Source organism: Lutra lutra, chromosome 10 (genome assembly GCF_902655055.1).
Source record: "Lutra lutra chromosome 10, mLutLut1.2, whole genome shotgun sequence".
NCBI lineage: Eukaryota > Metazoa > Chordata > Mammalia > Carnivora > Mustelidae > Lutra > Lutra lutra.
The window spans coordinates 100,311,406-100,326,486 of NC_062287.1; the positions used below are offsets into that span (position 1 = coordinate 100,311,406).

The 15,081-nt window shown below is 34.3% G+C and overlaps 1 protein-coding gene across 1 annotated transcript; it reads right to left on the minus strand.

The window, feature by feature from the left end:
- Nucleotides 1-8,109: 8,109 nt before the first annotated feature.
- LOC125079385 (olfactory receptor 10AG1-like) lies at nt 8,110-15,081 on the minus strand. Its single transcript, XM_047692962.1, has 2 exons — nt 15,058-15,081; nt 8,110-9,042 (listed from the first exon to the last, which is right to left on the minus strand). Exons 1-2 carry the CDS (start codon nt 15,079-15,081, stop codon nt 8,110-8,112), a joined length of 957 nt encoding a protein of 318 aa, XP_047548918.1.

Sequence of the window (15,081 nt, forward strand, 5' to 3'; positions counted from 1 at the left end):
CAAGATGGTTAATTCACTTTTTTTTTTTTTTAAGAGAAAGAGAGAGTGCAAGTTGGGTCGGGAGGGGGGCAGGGAGAGAAGAGAGAGAAAGAGAATCTCAACCAAGCTCTGCACCCAGAGTAGAGCCTGACACATGGTTCTATCTCATGACCCTGAGATTATGACCGGAGTCAAAATCAAGGGTCAGAAGCTCAACTGACTGAGTCACCCAAGTGCCCCAATTCATTAACATTTTTGAACCACATTTTTCTCTCCTGTTACCTGGAGTAGATGATGAATGTATTTATGTAATCTCAAATTATTTCCATTACTTTGCTTTATTTCTAGGAAACGATATGTGGAACCTCAGAAATGAACTGATGTGCAGTTAAAATCAATTCAAGAAATAAAATCCTAATATATAGGTCTTATACTTGCATGTAATAATACTAGAGATACTGAGAAGTGTATTGTGCAGGAATAATCTGTATTCATTTCACCCCTATTAAAAGTGGAATTATTTTTCTATTGTTTTTGTCTGAGTTCATCATATTTTTCTGTATTGCTTGACTTATTCCATCTTCTTTCAATTCAAATATTTTCTCTTAAACCTTTGCTTAATTCTTATTCAAAATGAGTTTTAAATCTTCCTATTTATATTCCAACGAGAATCACCTTTTTAAGCCAATCCTTTTTTCCTGAGGGAATAAATATATGCAATATTATTGTTCTACTTTATGTATCTCTCCATCACTTTTGCTAAATATTGAAAGTTTAATCTCATCATACTGCTCAATAACCTCCCTTATTAACACATCCTGTGCAATGCCTGATAAATATCAAGTAAGCTTTAATCCAATCCAAAAAAATGACCCATTCAGTGCAATCTTTTTCCATATATTGCTCCTTACCTATGTAAGATTCCACTGCAATCAAATGCAACTCCCTTTCTTTATATCCCTTTTTTTAAAATTTAACCTATTAAAGTGTAACTTTCATTAAACCTAATTATTATTTATTCTGAGCATGCAAATGGTCAGAGCATAAGAATGGGACTAACACACACACACACTATCTTACTTCACTTAATAATGCCATCTAATATTAGGCAGTCAATACTGCTTCATAATTTTATTATACCTTAATATTTGTTCTCCAACTTTCCAAAACAAATATTAAGTTTTCCTACTTCACCAAATCCACTATTCCTGTCTCCACCTTATATCCCTATCAGCTGGTATTTTTGCCTTAATACTTTGATAAATAAAACTGAGCAAAAAAAATAAAAAAAAATAAATTTTAAAAACTGAGCAAATTCTCTCATATTTTCCCATTTCCATTAGAACTAGTTTTCAAAATTACCTTAAGTGAATATTTTTATTACAAATATAATGATTGTTATTTTACATATATCTAATTTTACTTTATCATTAAGAAAGATAAGAACTATATGGATCATGTTAAGTAATGGGGAGTGCAGGGCAGGGTGCCCCAAAATATACCACAATGGTATAATGATTATTTTGTATTAAAGTTACTTAAGAAACAGCCAGTACAAGAAAAGCACTCTGACACCCTCTCCTTTTGTCTCCAGAAAGCAGGAAATAAATTTTTCATATGAAAGGACCTGTAGCAGGATATAGAGAGACATTCCTATCTTCAGAGATAGGCAACTCAGGGTGGAAGAAACCTATTTAAACAAACTTTATTACTTTTACTGATTACTACCCCAGCCAAATTCTGTTTGGAATCCCTTTGTCTAAGATGCATAAAAGCAACACGATCACTTCTTTAGGTCTCAATTTGTTTACTGGGCTTCTGTGGACACAAAATTAATTTTTTTTTCTCCTCTGTTTGTCTCAAGTCAGTTTCTCTTAGACCAGCCAGAAGAACCTTGAGGGATATAGAAAATTATTTCCTCCCCAAGAGTAGGTAACTCATTTTCAGATAAAGATCTCAAAATTTTATGCTTTTCTATTTTGTTCTTTGTATCTTGAGCCTCAATTTTAGAAGTACCCTTAAATAAAATAGTCTAGTGCAAAATTATAGCTTACCTTTATGAATTTGCATGAAGCTATCTATGTGAGTGTAGGTATTTTGTAACCAATATTATTGTTATGTTCTTCTTTTGTGTTAGTAATTCACTGTAATTCTACAGTACTCTTGCTGGCTTCAAACATTAGCTGCTTTTAAATAGGAAGTCGTCATGCTCATCCTGGGGGACATCTTCTCTCGTGTATCATTTTGATTTCCAGAAGACTGCCTTTGTTGAGCAATCATTTGTTTATTTTATAAAACTTTCTCTGTAGATGACCTGTCCTTCTCTTCAGGTTCTTCTTGCAAAAAGCTTCTCCACTATGGGGGGAGTCCCTAGGGGGAGAAAATGTGTCACTTTGTTGTCTAGTATTACTTTCAGGGAAATAGTTTAATTTTTTTTGTTTGTTTTTAGATCCTTAATAATTAGTATGGGTTTGCTTTTCTTACTTTCATTCTGTAATTCATCCTGGTCTAGATCCTCCACAACCTTAGAAAAATGTGTTACATGTTTTATCACATGAACATGGTATTGGTTCTTAAATATATTAGGCGGTGAGATCCATTTTCAGAAGAAGAGAGGTATGTTCCTAGATTAAATTTTGTGGAAATTGAAGCATGCCATGTCTGCTGACAAAAATCTAGATGGTTTTAAAAAAAATCTAGATGGTTTTAAGTTATGTCAACTTCTCAGTCATCAGGGAAAATATCCAGCTGATTCAAAATGTAAACTACCTCAGAAATAAGCATTTAAAAATATTTAAGAAAGAAAGAGAGAGAGAGAGAAAGAAACTTTCCTGTCAAAATTGTTTTCCTATTTAGGCTACTTCTAGCTAGGTATGGAGATAAAATTATCATGCATAAAGTTGCAAACCCAATATCTACTTCTATTTGCAATTACATTTGTTTCTTCCTTTTGGGGGTTCTTTGGCTATTTGTGAAAATTCTGTGCTTCCATTTGTCAAAATGGTACATTTCTATTTGTCCAGATAGTATGTTTTCAAAACTGCCTTTCCTTTCTGTATTTTAAGGCTGCTTCTATTCACTATAGCATGCTTCCTATACATTGGCTCTCTAGACTCCTTATTGTCACTGATTTGATATTGCTGAGGGACTTCCTTCATGTTTATATGAAATGGGCACTTCATTCATGATTTGCCTTAAATAAGATGTCAGTTACTTACAGGCTGGGACATATTGAATGCCCATCCCCCATTGGAGTAGACTGATCTATTACCTATCCTATCCTTAAGACAAAAAATTGAGTGTTTCTTTATTCAATTAAGTATCACTATCACCAGAAAATAATAATAATAATTTAAAAAGTGAAACAGTATCTTAGATGTATCAGTTTCTTAACAAAATAAAGAACATCTTTCATTTTTACTGCAGTAAAATTTTGTGACCAATAATTAAGAAACTATGGTTTCTTTCACCTAATAATCCTGTTGTACCCTAGTTTGCTCATGTTTGTAATTCCTCTTCCCAATGGGAGCCATTAAATGAGTAAGCATCCCCAAATATTGTCTTTTAACATTACCTAAAAGGACATATACACTATGTTTATGGTTTATTTTGTTCACTGATAGACTTCAATCAAGTTGTATATAATTGTGTTGTTCATTTTGATAGATCTCTACTTTTCCTTCATATGAAATTTACAGTTAATGTTACAATTTTGATTTGATAAGTATTTGCTATCATGAAGGTTGCTAAAATAAACATTCTTAGAGGGTTCCCAGCACCCATGTGTATGCAATTCTGCTGGATTCGTACCTAAGAGGAGAATTCTCTAGATGAAGGCAGATTACTCTAAATGGGGTAACAATTCACATGCTAGCATCAGAAGAGTTTCCATAGCTCAGCATACTATGATCAGTCTTCTTGTTTTACTTTTATCATTTTATTTTTTTCATCATGATAAATATACTCTTTCATCCCAATCCCCTGTTTCACACATCCCCCACCTACCACCCCTCTGGTAATTATTGGTTTGCTCTTTATTAGTTAAAAGTCTGTTTCTTAATTTGTCTCTACCTCTATTTTCCCCCTGCTTATTTGTTTCTTAAATTTTACCTATTAGTGATATCATATGGTATTTGTCTTTCTCTGACTGACTTACTCCACTTAGCATTGTACTCTCTAGCTCCATCCATGTCATTGCAAATGGTAAGATTTCATTCTTCTTGATGGCTGAGTAATATCCCATTGTATATTTATACCACATCTTTATCCAATTGTCAGCCAATGCACAGTTGGGCTCTTTCCACAATTTGACTATTACAAATAATACTGCCAGAAATATAGGGGTACATGTGCCTCTTTGAATCAGTATTTTCCTATCTTTTGGATATATACCTAGTAGTGTAATTGCTGGGTCATAGCATAGTCCTATTTTCATTAAAGCTTTATTATGGTGCATTTCATATTTAGGTTTGCAAACTACCTGGATTTTTTTAATTTATTTTTTTAAAGATTTTATTTATTTATTTGACAGACAGAGATCACAAGCAGGCAGAGAGGCAGGCAGAGAGAGAGGAGGAAGCAGGCTCCCTGCTGAGCAGAGAGCCCGATGCGGGGCTCGATCCCAGGACCCTAAGATCATGACCCGAGCCGAAGGCAGCGGCTTAACTCACTGAGCCACCCAGGCGCCCCTGGATTTTTTTTTTTTTTTATAAATAATGTGAGGTATGGGTTTATTTTTTAAAATACATTCACTTCTAATTAAATTAGTACAATTTATAAAAACTCATCTTTTCTATATTATTCTGTGGTTTTTACATATTCAAGTGAGTCCATGAGCTTGGTATGTACTGGGCTCTCTATTTTGTGCCACTGGTCTCTTTATCTATTCTTGAACTCTTTCCTCTGGTCTGAATTCCAAGTTTATAACATGTCATGATGCCCAACAGAGTAGGTGCTCCCACTCTACTTCTCTCCAGCAGTGGTTTGGCTATTGCTGGCTGTCTTCATTTCCACAACAGTTTTAGAATCAGGTTGGTACATTACAAACACACATCTTGCACACATACAGATGGGATTTTATTGTATTGTATTGAATTTGTGGTTCATACTGAGGAAAACTGACACCTGAAATTTATTATTAATATTTTCAATTATTGAAAAATATTGAGTTTTAATCCATGAACATGTCCTTGCAATCCATTTACTTTCCTTCTCTAAAACTTTCCTCAAATTATCTTATAGTTTACTGGGTAGACTTCCTGCATTTTTTTTTTAACTAGATTTCTCTTAAGAATTTGATATATTCGATCCTATTTACATAGTGCTTTAATGTTAACTTATGTTTGCTTCTTTTGTGTGAAAATACATTGATTTTGTTTATTGATTATGCATTCAGCACATATATAGGATTAATTTATTAGCTCTAGTAATTTCAATGTAGATTCTGGAATATTTCTACATCTATATTTATATATGTTGCCAATAATTACTTTAATACTTATCTTTCCAATTCTCACATTATTTCTTTGTCACTACAGAATCTAGTGTTGCCAGTAAGATGATGAATATGAACTGTAAGAAACAATCTTTTTCTTGGTCTCAATTGCAGAAAGACACATTTCAATATTTTTACACATAACTATGTTTATTAGCTCATATTCTAACACGTCTCTTTCTTATTGCCATGTATATGTGTTGTACCTCATATAAACTAGTGAGTGTGGGACCCTTCCTCTCCTCTTTTCATTTATCATTTCTTCATTGTCTTCACTTATCATTTTTAACTTAATAATATGTAAGATTTTTTTTTCTGTAGGTGAGTCCTATTCGTGAGATTAAAAAAAAGAAACCTCAGTGTCTGTCATGATGGAAAATATTCTGTAACCTCTGATTACCAAACTAAATTAAAAAGTGTTCTATTACAAATGCAAACTCAATCACTTTACTGTACATGATTTACTTCATAATTTTAGACTATCTTACTAACGTATTTTTAAAAAGATTTATTTATTTATTTATTTATTTATTTTGGAGCAAGAGAGATTGAGCACGTGTGAGGGGAAGGACAGAGAGAAAGAATCCTTGAGCAGACTCTCCACCGAATGTAGAGTCCTAAACCAGAGATCATGACCTGAGCTGAAACCAAGTTGGATGCTCTCAACTGACTGAGGCAACCAGGCTCTGTTCTTACTAATGTATTTATCTAAGTATTTAACTGCTTCTTCCCATGTATATGTAAGTTACATAACAACTAGATTTTTTTTTCCTCTGAAATCCACAATTGTAACACAAAATAATATATAGTAGTACAAAGCTATTTTAGACATCACAGATCAGACCAGTTACCAATTAAATACTCCTTTAGTGGACCACAGTCAGTGTCACATGGAGCAGAATCATCACTCAGTGGATCCTGCCCCAATTCCTGACCCTTGTTCTAAGCTACAAACCTAGGGTGTGATTTGTTATGCAACAGTAAAAAACTGAAACAGGACACTTCCAAATGGTTATGAAATCAACATTCTTACCTTTCCTTCCATTATTTCTCTAGATGGTTAATATGTTTTAGTCACAGTTACTCTCTGAACATTCTCTTCTCTGAAAGGAGTACCTTAATTGTTCTGTATTTTTAGATGTCTTTATTGATGCCATGATACCTCTTTAAATAAGAGAACTGATTTATAAATTACGGATATTATTTAAATGTATAGAGAAGAGATACAATAAATAAATACCTTAAAACAATAAAAAAACTGTATACAAACTACATTATTTTCTAATCAAGTTTGATTGAAAATATATCCAAATGGGTTTTCTGTATTTTAATGGGAAGGATCTAAAGAAATATAAGACTTTTGCTTCTTAACGGTAACTTTTGTCTGTTTAGTATAATGATTCTCTTTTCTCATTTATCCTCCTTTCATTCAGAAGGACTTGGCAAAATAATGCAATAAATATCAGAAACGCTGCTATATTAATCTCAGTTATATGTTCCACCAAAAGAATAAAAAAAATTAAGTCAAGTAATCTTAGAGAATGGGTGAATCCTTTTGGGAACAAAGTAGTTCAACCCCCCCATACATACTGTAAGTCTGAAAAGCACAGTACACTCATTTTTTGCATTAATAAAATCTAAGGTAAGAAATTATCAAGACATCACTGGTCATGATTCAGCCATATAGAAAAAACATATGTCAAACAGAAATGAGGCTGACTATAGAAAAAAAAAAAGGCAGATGGTAAAAGATGCATTGCCGTCTTATCAATTTCTAAATATCCATAATCAAAGAGCTTTTGTTTGTTTTAGTCTTTCCTTTGGTGTTCTCAAAATCATAACAAAGGGGGCACCTGGGTGGCTCAGTGGGTTAAGCCGCTGCCTTCGGCTCAGGTCATGATCTCAGGATCCTGGGATCGAGCCCGGCTCTCTGCTCAGCAGGGAGCCTGCTTCCTCCTCTCTCTGCCTGCCTCTCTGACTGCTTGTGATCTCTCTCTGTCAGATAAATAAATAAAAAAAAATCTTAAAAAAAAAATCATAACAAAGAAAATTCAGTTTGATGAATGGTAAAATGTCTCATAAAAGTACAATCATTTGGAGAAAATATTCTCCAAAGGCTTACCATATTTACAATGGAATAATTTCACGAGAAGAAAAAAAGACTGTTACGTAAAAGGGAAAGTATCAGAAACATTCACTAGACCATCTTTTAATTGCAAGTTCCTGAAATAAAGTCCATTTGCTCTAAGGAAAAAATAAAATAAAATAAAATAAAATAAAGACTATAATTTTTAGGTGGAAAAAAGTATATGGCAACAATTACTAGATAAGAAAAATTACATTTTTCAGTAAAAAGTAACTAGTAGTTACTAGTAATATTGAAGGAGAAGTAGAGTGGTGGCCTGAATATGGAATTGGCTAGATACTTAGTTTCTTAATTTCTTAATTGGCATGACCACCTTGTGGATATAATACTGATACTAGAGTCCAGCAAAAAACAACAAGTTCAGCAATGAGTACAGGTAATTAATGTATAGTTAGGTAGGAAAACAGAGTACTAATTTTTGATTGCACAATGGCAGAATTAAATAAGAAAATTGACAATAAGTTCAAATCAGCAACTAATACATTAAACTTCAAGGCAACAATTTTCTCAAGGCTATCATGACATCCTTATTTCTCAGAGTGTATATCATGGGATTAAACATTGGGGTGACGATGGTATAGAAAAGAGAGAGAAACTTGTCTGTTCTGGAAGAATGTTTAGCTTTGGGCCGTAAATATGTAATGATTGCAGATCCAAAGAACATGGCCACAATTATGACATGAGATGAGCAGGTGGAGAAAGCTTTGGTTCGTCCTGTTGCTGATGGCAACCTCAGGATGGTAGAGATGATTTTACTGTAGGATCCAAGAATCAACAGAAAAGGGATCATAACAAAGAGCATAGGGACTGTGAAGACTAACATCTCATTCAGGAAAGTGTCCCCACAAGCCAGACTGAGTAGTGGGGGAATGTCACAGAAGAAGTGATTGATTTGGTTGGACCCACAATATGGCAGAGAGAAAATCTGGCATGTCTGTCCTATATCGACCAGAATGCCCGTGATCCAGCAGGCTGCCACCAGCTGGACACAGACCTTGTGGTTCACGGCGAGAGGGTAGTGCAGAGGGTTACAAATGGCAATGTAGCGGTCATAAGCCATCACTGTCAGAAGAAGGCACTCTACGTTTCCAAGCATAAGCACAAAACTCATTTGTGTTGCACAGGCAAACAAAGAGATACTTCTTTTTTGAGTCCAAAGATTTGTGAGCATTTTGGGAAGAGTGGCAGACACAAAAGAGACTTCCAAGAAGGAAAAATTACTAAGAAAAAAATACATGGGAGTCTGGAGAGCCTGGTCAAGCCTGGTTACGAGAACAATAATGCCATTTCCCATCAGAATTATCACATAGACAAAGAAGAATATTATGAAAAGAAACATTTGAAGATTGGGATAATCAGAAAATCCCAAAAGAATAAATTCCGCCATTGAAGTGAGATTTACTTCTACTGGGTTTTTTTCCATCTGTGAAAACAATAAAATTAGCCACTTATCTTTTGAGGGTTGCTTTCCAGTTTTTTTTTTTTTTTTTTTTTAATTTCTAATGGACTAAAGGGACTTGGGGGAATTAGCACATACAATTTCTATTGTTTACTAATTTCCAACTTTTTATATCCTTGGCTCTAACAACACAACTGAAGTCTAATGGAGAATACATGCTAAATTCTAAATATATCAACGTATTTGATATTTAAGGCTAGGTTTGGATTTGGATGAAAGTGATATGTTCTAGAATTATTAATTTTGAATTTTTGTATGTTTGTGTGTAGACCAAATTAGTCCATTTTTTTCTTCATATCAACAAACAGAATCCTGAGGCAGAAACTTTTACATCACATTTTCTCAGTGGTATATTACCATCATATTTCAAATTATTACTGTTTTCTTGTAATTTCTCCACTCTTCCAAGTATAAGGCATGCCTTTCTTTCCACATGGTACAGCTATAACTGTTACTACTCATGCATGCATGTTATTTGAAACCATCTGGTTTCATTTATTTATCAAAATAAAATAAACAACATAGTCATCAGGTATCACAATGCAAGATCTTTTATTTATCTTACTCAAAGATGCAGTAAATGTTTGAGTGTTTTTTGAGCTATTGATTATTTAACTAATAATGACAATATTAAAGGAATTACATTGATGAAATGATTTCTAAAACTCTGCCTAGTAAATTTATCTTCAGTGACTTGCTACCTGCCATTGGCCATTTTTGTCTAACAATTTTCATTTTAATAATATGTCAGAGGTGAAAAACATAAAAATCATAATGGAATGCTACAAAGTATTTTAAAATATCATTATTAGTTTCCAGAAATACCAAAGACAGAGAATATGTATTTTAAATAGAGAGTGAACAAGTGTATTTTGATCATGAGTAATTAATAAGACCTACAGAGACTCAATAATCTCATGTGTTGAGATATAGGTGGACAATATAGAAATTTAAACAAGAAAGACAATTACATTATACCATCAAACAATATCTGAGAAAACAAAGGACAAAAGTGATTTTAACTAAGTGACCATTGTGTTGGCCAAGAACGTGCAATAAGATCTCTCACGTAGTCTAAAATGATCTTGAATTCTATGCTGGTGTCTTCATGGTACATTATAGGTGGAAGTACTTAAGCTCAAACAGTTGTATGACTAACCTAAAAACCCTTCGATTTGGGTCCCGAGATTCATGAGCATTCTGGGAGGGTAATGGATACATAGCAGATTTCCAAGAAGGAAAAGAAAATTCAAAGATTTTATTAGGAAAAACTTTAAAAACAAAATCTACATGGTAACCTGGACAATGGGGCCCAGTTCTTTCTTTTTTAGAAATAATGGCACCATTGTCCATCAGCATAAGGATATAGACAACTAAATCCTGTGGATTATCACTGTAAAATCTCCCCTGAAAGTTCCTTGAGGGTCATTCCATTACACTTTCTGAAAAAAACCCAGGATAAAGAAACTATATCCCATTCGGCAGAGGCTCTGGAACATTGGCTATTGTGGAGACAGACTCCGAGCTTTGCCATATGACCTTACTTTCTTAATTGACTGCACTTTTTGACAATCCTATTGTAGTTTTTTTGTTTAGTAGCACTTTTTTTTTTTAAGATTTTATTTATGTATTTGACAGAGAGAGATCACAAGTAGGCAGAGAGGCAAGCGAGGTGGTGGGGGAGCAGGCTCCCCACTGAGCAGAGAGCCTGATGCAGGGCTCTATCCCAGGACTCTGAGATCATGACTGAGCTGAAGGCAGAGGTTTAACCCATTGAGGCACCCAGACGCCCCCAGTAGCACTTTTTCATAAAGTGTCTTTTCACATATATTTTCAGCCACCAATCTCAGGCCTTCATTCCTCTGTCCTCACTTGTTGACCTTGAGCTTAAATGCCCCTATTATTCAGCTCAATTTATTAGATTTCTTTAATTGTTAGAACTGTTAACATCTCATGAAAATATCTTTTAGAAGGCTTCTAGGTGGAAAACATAAGAGGGTTTTATTCAAAAATATTAACTAGAGAACACTGATTCAGATAAAAAACACTAAAGGCAATCGAACTTGGGGAAACAAGGATAGCCAGAAATGTGTTCACTACCAGTGGTTTGTACATGTGTGGGTGCGGTGAGAAAAGATGTCTACATCTGGTTTAACCCTATACAATATGCACCCTCCATTGCCTTTGTTGGTCCTCCAAACATACTCCCTCAACACCATTTCTAAACTCACCATTCTTTAAAGATAAGGATTTTGGGCCTCACAAAATGTGGTTCATTGACCAGTTGCACATGTTTGTAACTGCAAACTAGTGATTTTTTTTCATCTTTTAATCCTTTTTCCATAATTTATCATTTGTGTAATGTTAAATAATCATTTAAACTTTCTAAATTTTGCTTCTTCATTTGTGAGAAATGAATGGGAGATTATTGATAACATTATTACCTATCAAATTTAAGCTGATTACTTATTAGTTGGGATTAAATAATTACAATTAGGATTATATTTTTTTCTTTGATGTATTCTTCAGTGTCACAGTGCATTGCCAGCAGAATTTCATGTCATAAAGTTATTGTACCCTCTTGTTGGTGATCACTCTTTTTTCCACTCTTCCCTTTCTCAGGGCCAGGACTAGTGAGGAGAGGGAGGCTCTGGAGAGTGATTTTAAGGGGGAAGGGGGGGCAGTCATGCTCACATCTGCTCTTGGACCTGTATCGCCATGTGAGTCCCTCCTTGATTGTTGTGTACCCATGTCTTTTGGCTGACCACAAGGTCCACCCAGCCTGTCCCTCATCTCTCCATCTCTCCATCTTGATGGGGTTGGACATGGTTCATGAAATTTAGCACCTGTGCAATGTCATAGGTGAGTACAGTCCTCCACTGGTGGACGGAACTGAAGCCTGGCTACTCCACTGCTAGTTTGTGACCTGGTACAAGTTACTCTGTTCTCTCAGTCAAAAGTGATCCTGCTGTTGTTCCAATGCTTTGGTCATTATGTGAATTAAATCATTTAATATATGCAAAAAACTGGAAGAAGCCTTGGCATTTATAAAAGTTAACACCTGTGCTAGTTATGATCATTACAACTAAAAACTAGGCTTTATTCTTCTGCATTATACTCATTATAATGAGTTCATTATATTATTGTGAGTTCTACACAACTTGGAAAAATGCCCTGTAAATAACTTTTCTTTGTGTCACACAATTATTAGAGAAATACAGTGAGATTTTAAAGTGATCACCAAATGTTATAGAAATCCCAAACAATTAAACACTCATGTTGCAAATTCTCCTGAATTCTCTGCCAATATGTAGAGTTTTTGAATAAAATATTCCTTGAATTCCCATAAAATTGTGATTGTATTAGCTGAATTATTTTATTTTAAAATCTTTTAGTACATGTCATCAAAACTAAAATTATGAAATAAATGTGTATTCATTACCAGGTCTTGGTTCAAAATTAAGTTGGACTCTATTATGAGTTTACCATACTTACGGAAAATATATCAAGTTATTCAAGTTTTGAGTATTCCAAAGAGATTTAATATCACTATTTAATATTATTATTTAACTATAAATTATATTTAATATCAGAAATATGTAGGACTTGCTTTAATATGACACATTTGCTATATATATTAAGTCTTAATTTTTAAACTTAAACATATTATAACTGAAGCTTCCAACAGTATGAAATAGTTCATATTTACCTTTCTTAGTAGAGATGATGCTGATTTTTTTCTCACTGTAGAGGATTTAAATATCCATATTACTTTAGATGATATCACTTAGTCCATCAAAGACATTCAACCATAAATTGTCCTGTTCTTTCCAAAAATAAAGTGCTGTTTAAATAAAAGGTAGTCATTTTTACACTGTGGGTTCTCTCCAACCAGAAATGCTTAAATCTCTAATTACAAGTATCATTTTGGCATTCTGTGATTTGTTACATTTTTTTCCAGATAGCTCTCACAATACTTTCTCTTCAGCCTCTCCATGGAATAATGCACACAGTGTGTCTTATTTGTTACTATGAATAGAGTACTGAGCAATATCATTTAAGACCATCCAAAATTGATATACATCCAATTCATCCACTGTTATGAATACTCCATATAGAGCTTCTTTTTCTGTTAGACTCGTTCCTGTCACTTTCCTAAACCATTTCTTTTCTTACTCTTCTCTATGTTCAGAGTTCTGCCTGTGTAATAGTTGTAAATGTCCTGATGACAAATACTATTTTAACCTGTTCTTTTCTTGATTTCTTCATGAGCACCAAGGCAGCCTGAGAGCTAGCTGTTGGATGTATTATATCTAGTTTTAAAAATTAATTTTGGGGGATGCCTGGATGGCTCAGTCTATTAAGCTCTCAGTCTTTGGCTCAGGTCATGATTCTGGAGTCCCAGGATAAAACCCCACATTGGGATTCCTGCTCAACGGAGTGTGCTTCTCCCTCTGCCCCTCCCTCTGCTCATTCTCTCTCTCTCTCTCTCTCTCTCTCTCTCTCTCTCCCTCTTTCTCACATAAATAAAGAGAATCTTAAAAAATAATTTTGGAACCAATATGACCTTTAGTAGGGGAAAATTCTTTTTCAAACAGCATTTTGTCATCTGCCTCTAATTTTATTTCCAGTCTGAACCCACTTGTTTTTTTAAAGATTTTATTTATTTATTTGACAGACAGAAATTACAAATAGGAAGAGAGGCAGGCAGAGAGAGAGAGGTGGGGGGAGGCAGGCTCCCCACCGAACAGATCAATGCGGGGCTCGATCCCAGGACCCTGGGATCATGACCTGAGCCAAAGGCAGAGGCTTTAACTCACTGAGCCACCAAGGCAGCCCCTGAACCCACTTTTAAGTGGAAATACTACCAAACAACATGTAGGATAATTATTTGATTTTTTTTCCCAGCTGTGTGGGAAAGATGCCAGGAAAAGCATGTCTCTAAGCTTCAATTCTGGAAAAGACAATGACTTCCAACACTTAGATTGTTTAAAAATCATGGCTTGGGTTCAAGTACTCAAAAATAGGATGTTGCTTCTTGTTATTTAATAAATAGTGATTTCTACGAGTTTATGATTAGAAAGAGAAAATATTTCCAAGAGAGAGAAGTCCTATGGTAATGTGATAACAGAGAGTGACTAGGAAAACTAATTATGAAATATTAGGAACACATGCAGGGGAACATGGAAGGCAGTGAGGAGGAGGGCGACAGATTTCACAGGGAAGACAGACATGACAGAGCTCAGCAAGTGAGTGAGAGGAGGGCCAGGCAGGTGTTACCGAGAATGTACATCCAACAAGTATCCCTGCCGAAGGGTTCGAAGCCTCATAATACTAGTACCAGGCATGGGTAAGGACATCTTCTGATGCCATAGAGTAGAATAATAGAAAAAGATTCCAATACAAATGAGAATTTATCGTTCAATAAAGCTCGCCTACCAAATTGGCAAGACGTGGACATTTAAAATGCATGTTACTGGGACAGCATGGAAAGCTTTGAAGAGAAAATACAGATTTTCATTAAAACATCATACTACAGTAAGGAAATCTTCTAATGAGCCATAGGTTTAAATATTTTAGAAGATAAGATAATGAAAGAGTTCTAAGGTTTTATAATTTTTTAAAAGTTTTTGTAATATTGAAGCACAGAAAGATTATGTAGCTTTGGCTCAAAATTAAAAATGCAGGACATAAAAATTGAACAAAAAAGAAAGCAACTACATAAAAATAAGTAATTCTATGGGGTAGAAACAAAGTTGAACCAAAAGCAAAATCAAAATACTATTGATAATGTTGATAAAATGTAATATCTCAGATAAGGTGTTATTTGCCATTACAAATAACATCTTCTTAAATATCAAGAATTCCAAAAAGAAAGAAAGTGGGAAAAAAAAAAGAAGGAAGAAATGAAAGAAGGAAGGAACTGAAGGAAGGAAGAAAAGAAAAGAAGGAAAACAGGTCAAATAAATGAAGTAAAACTTTAGGAAAGGGGAGGGAAATCAT

Excerpts from the sequence above, each read along its gene's own strand:
- LOC125079385 (XM_047692962.1), bottom strand. The coding sequence starts at position 15,081 with ATGATTTCCCTCCCCTTTCCTAAA. Across the intron at positions 9,043-15,057 it reads TTTCCCTCCCCTTTCCTAAA|ATGGAAAAAAACCCAGTAGA; the intron begins GTTTTACTTCAT and ends TTGTTTTCACAG.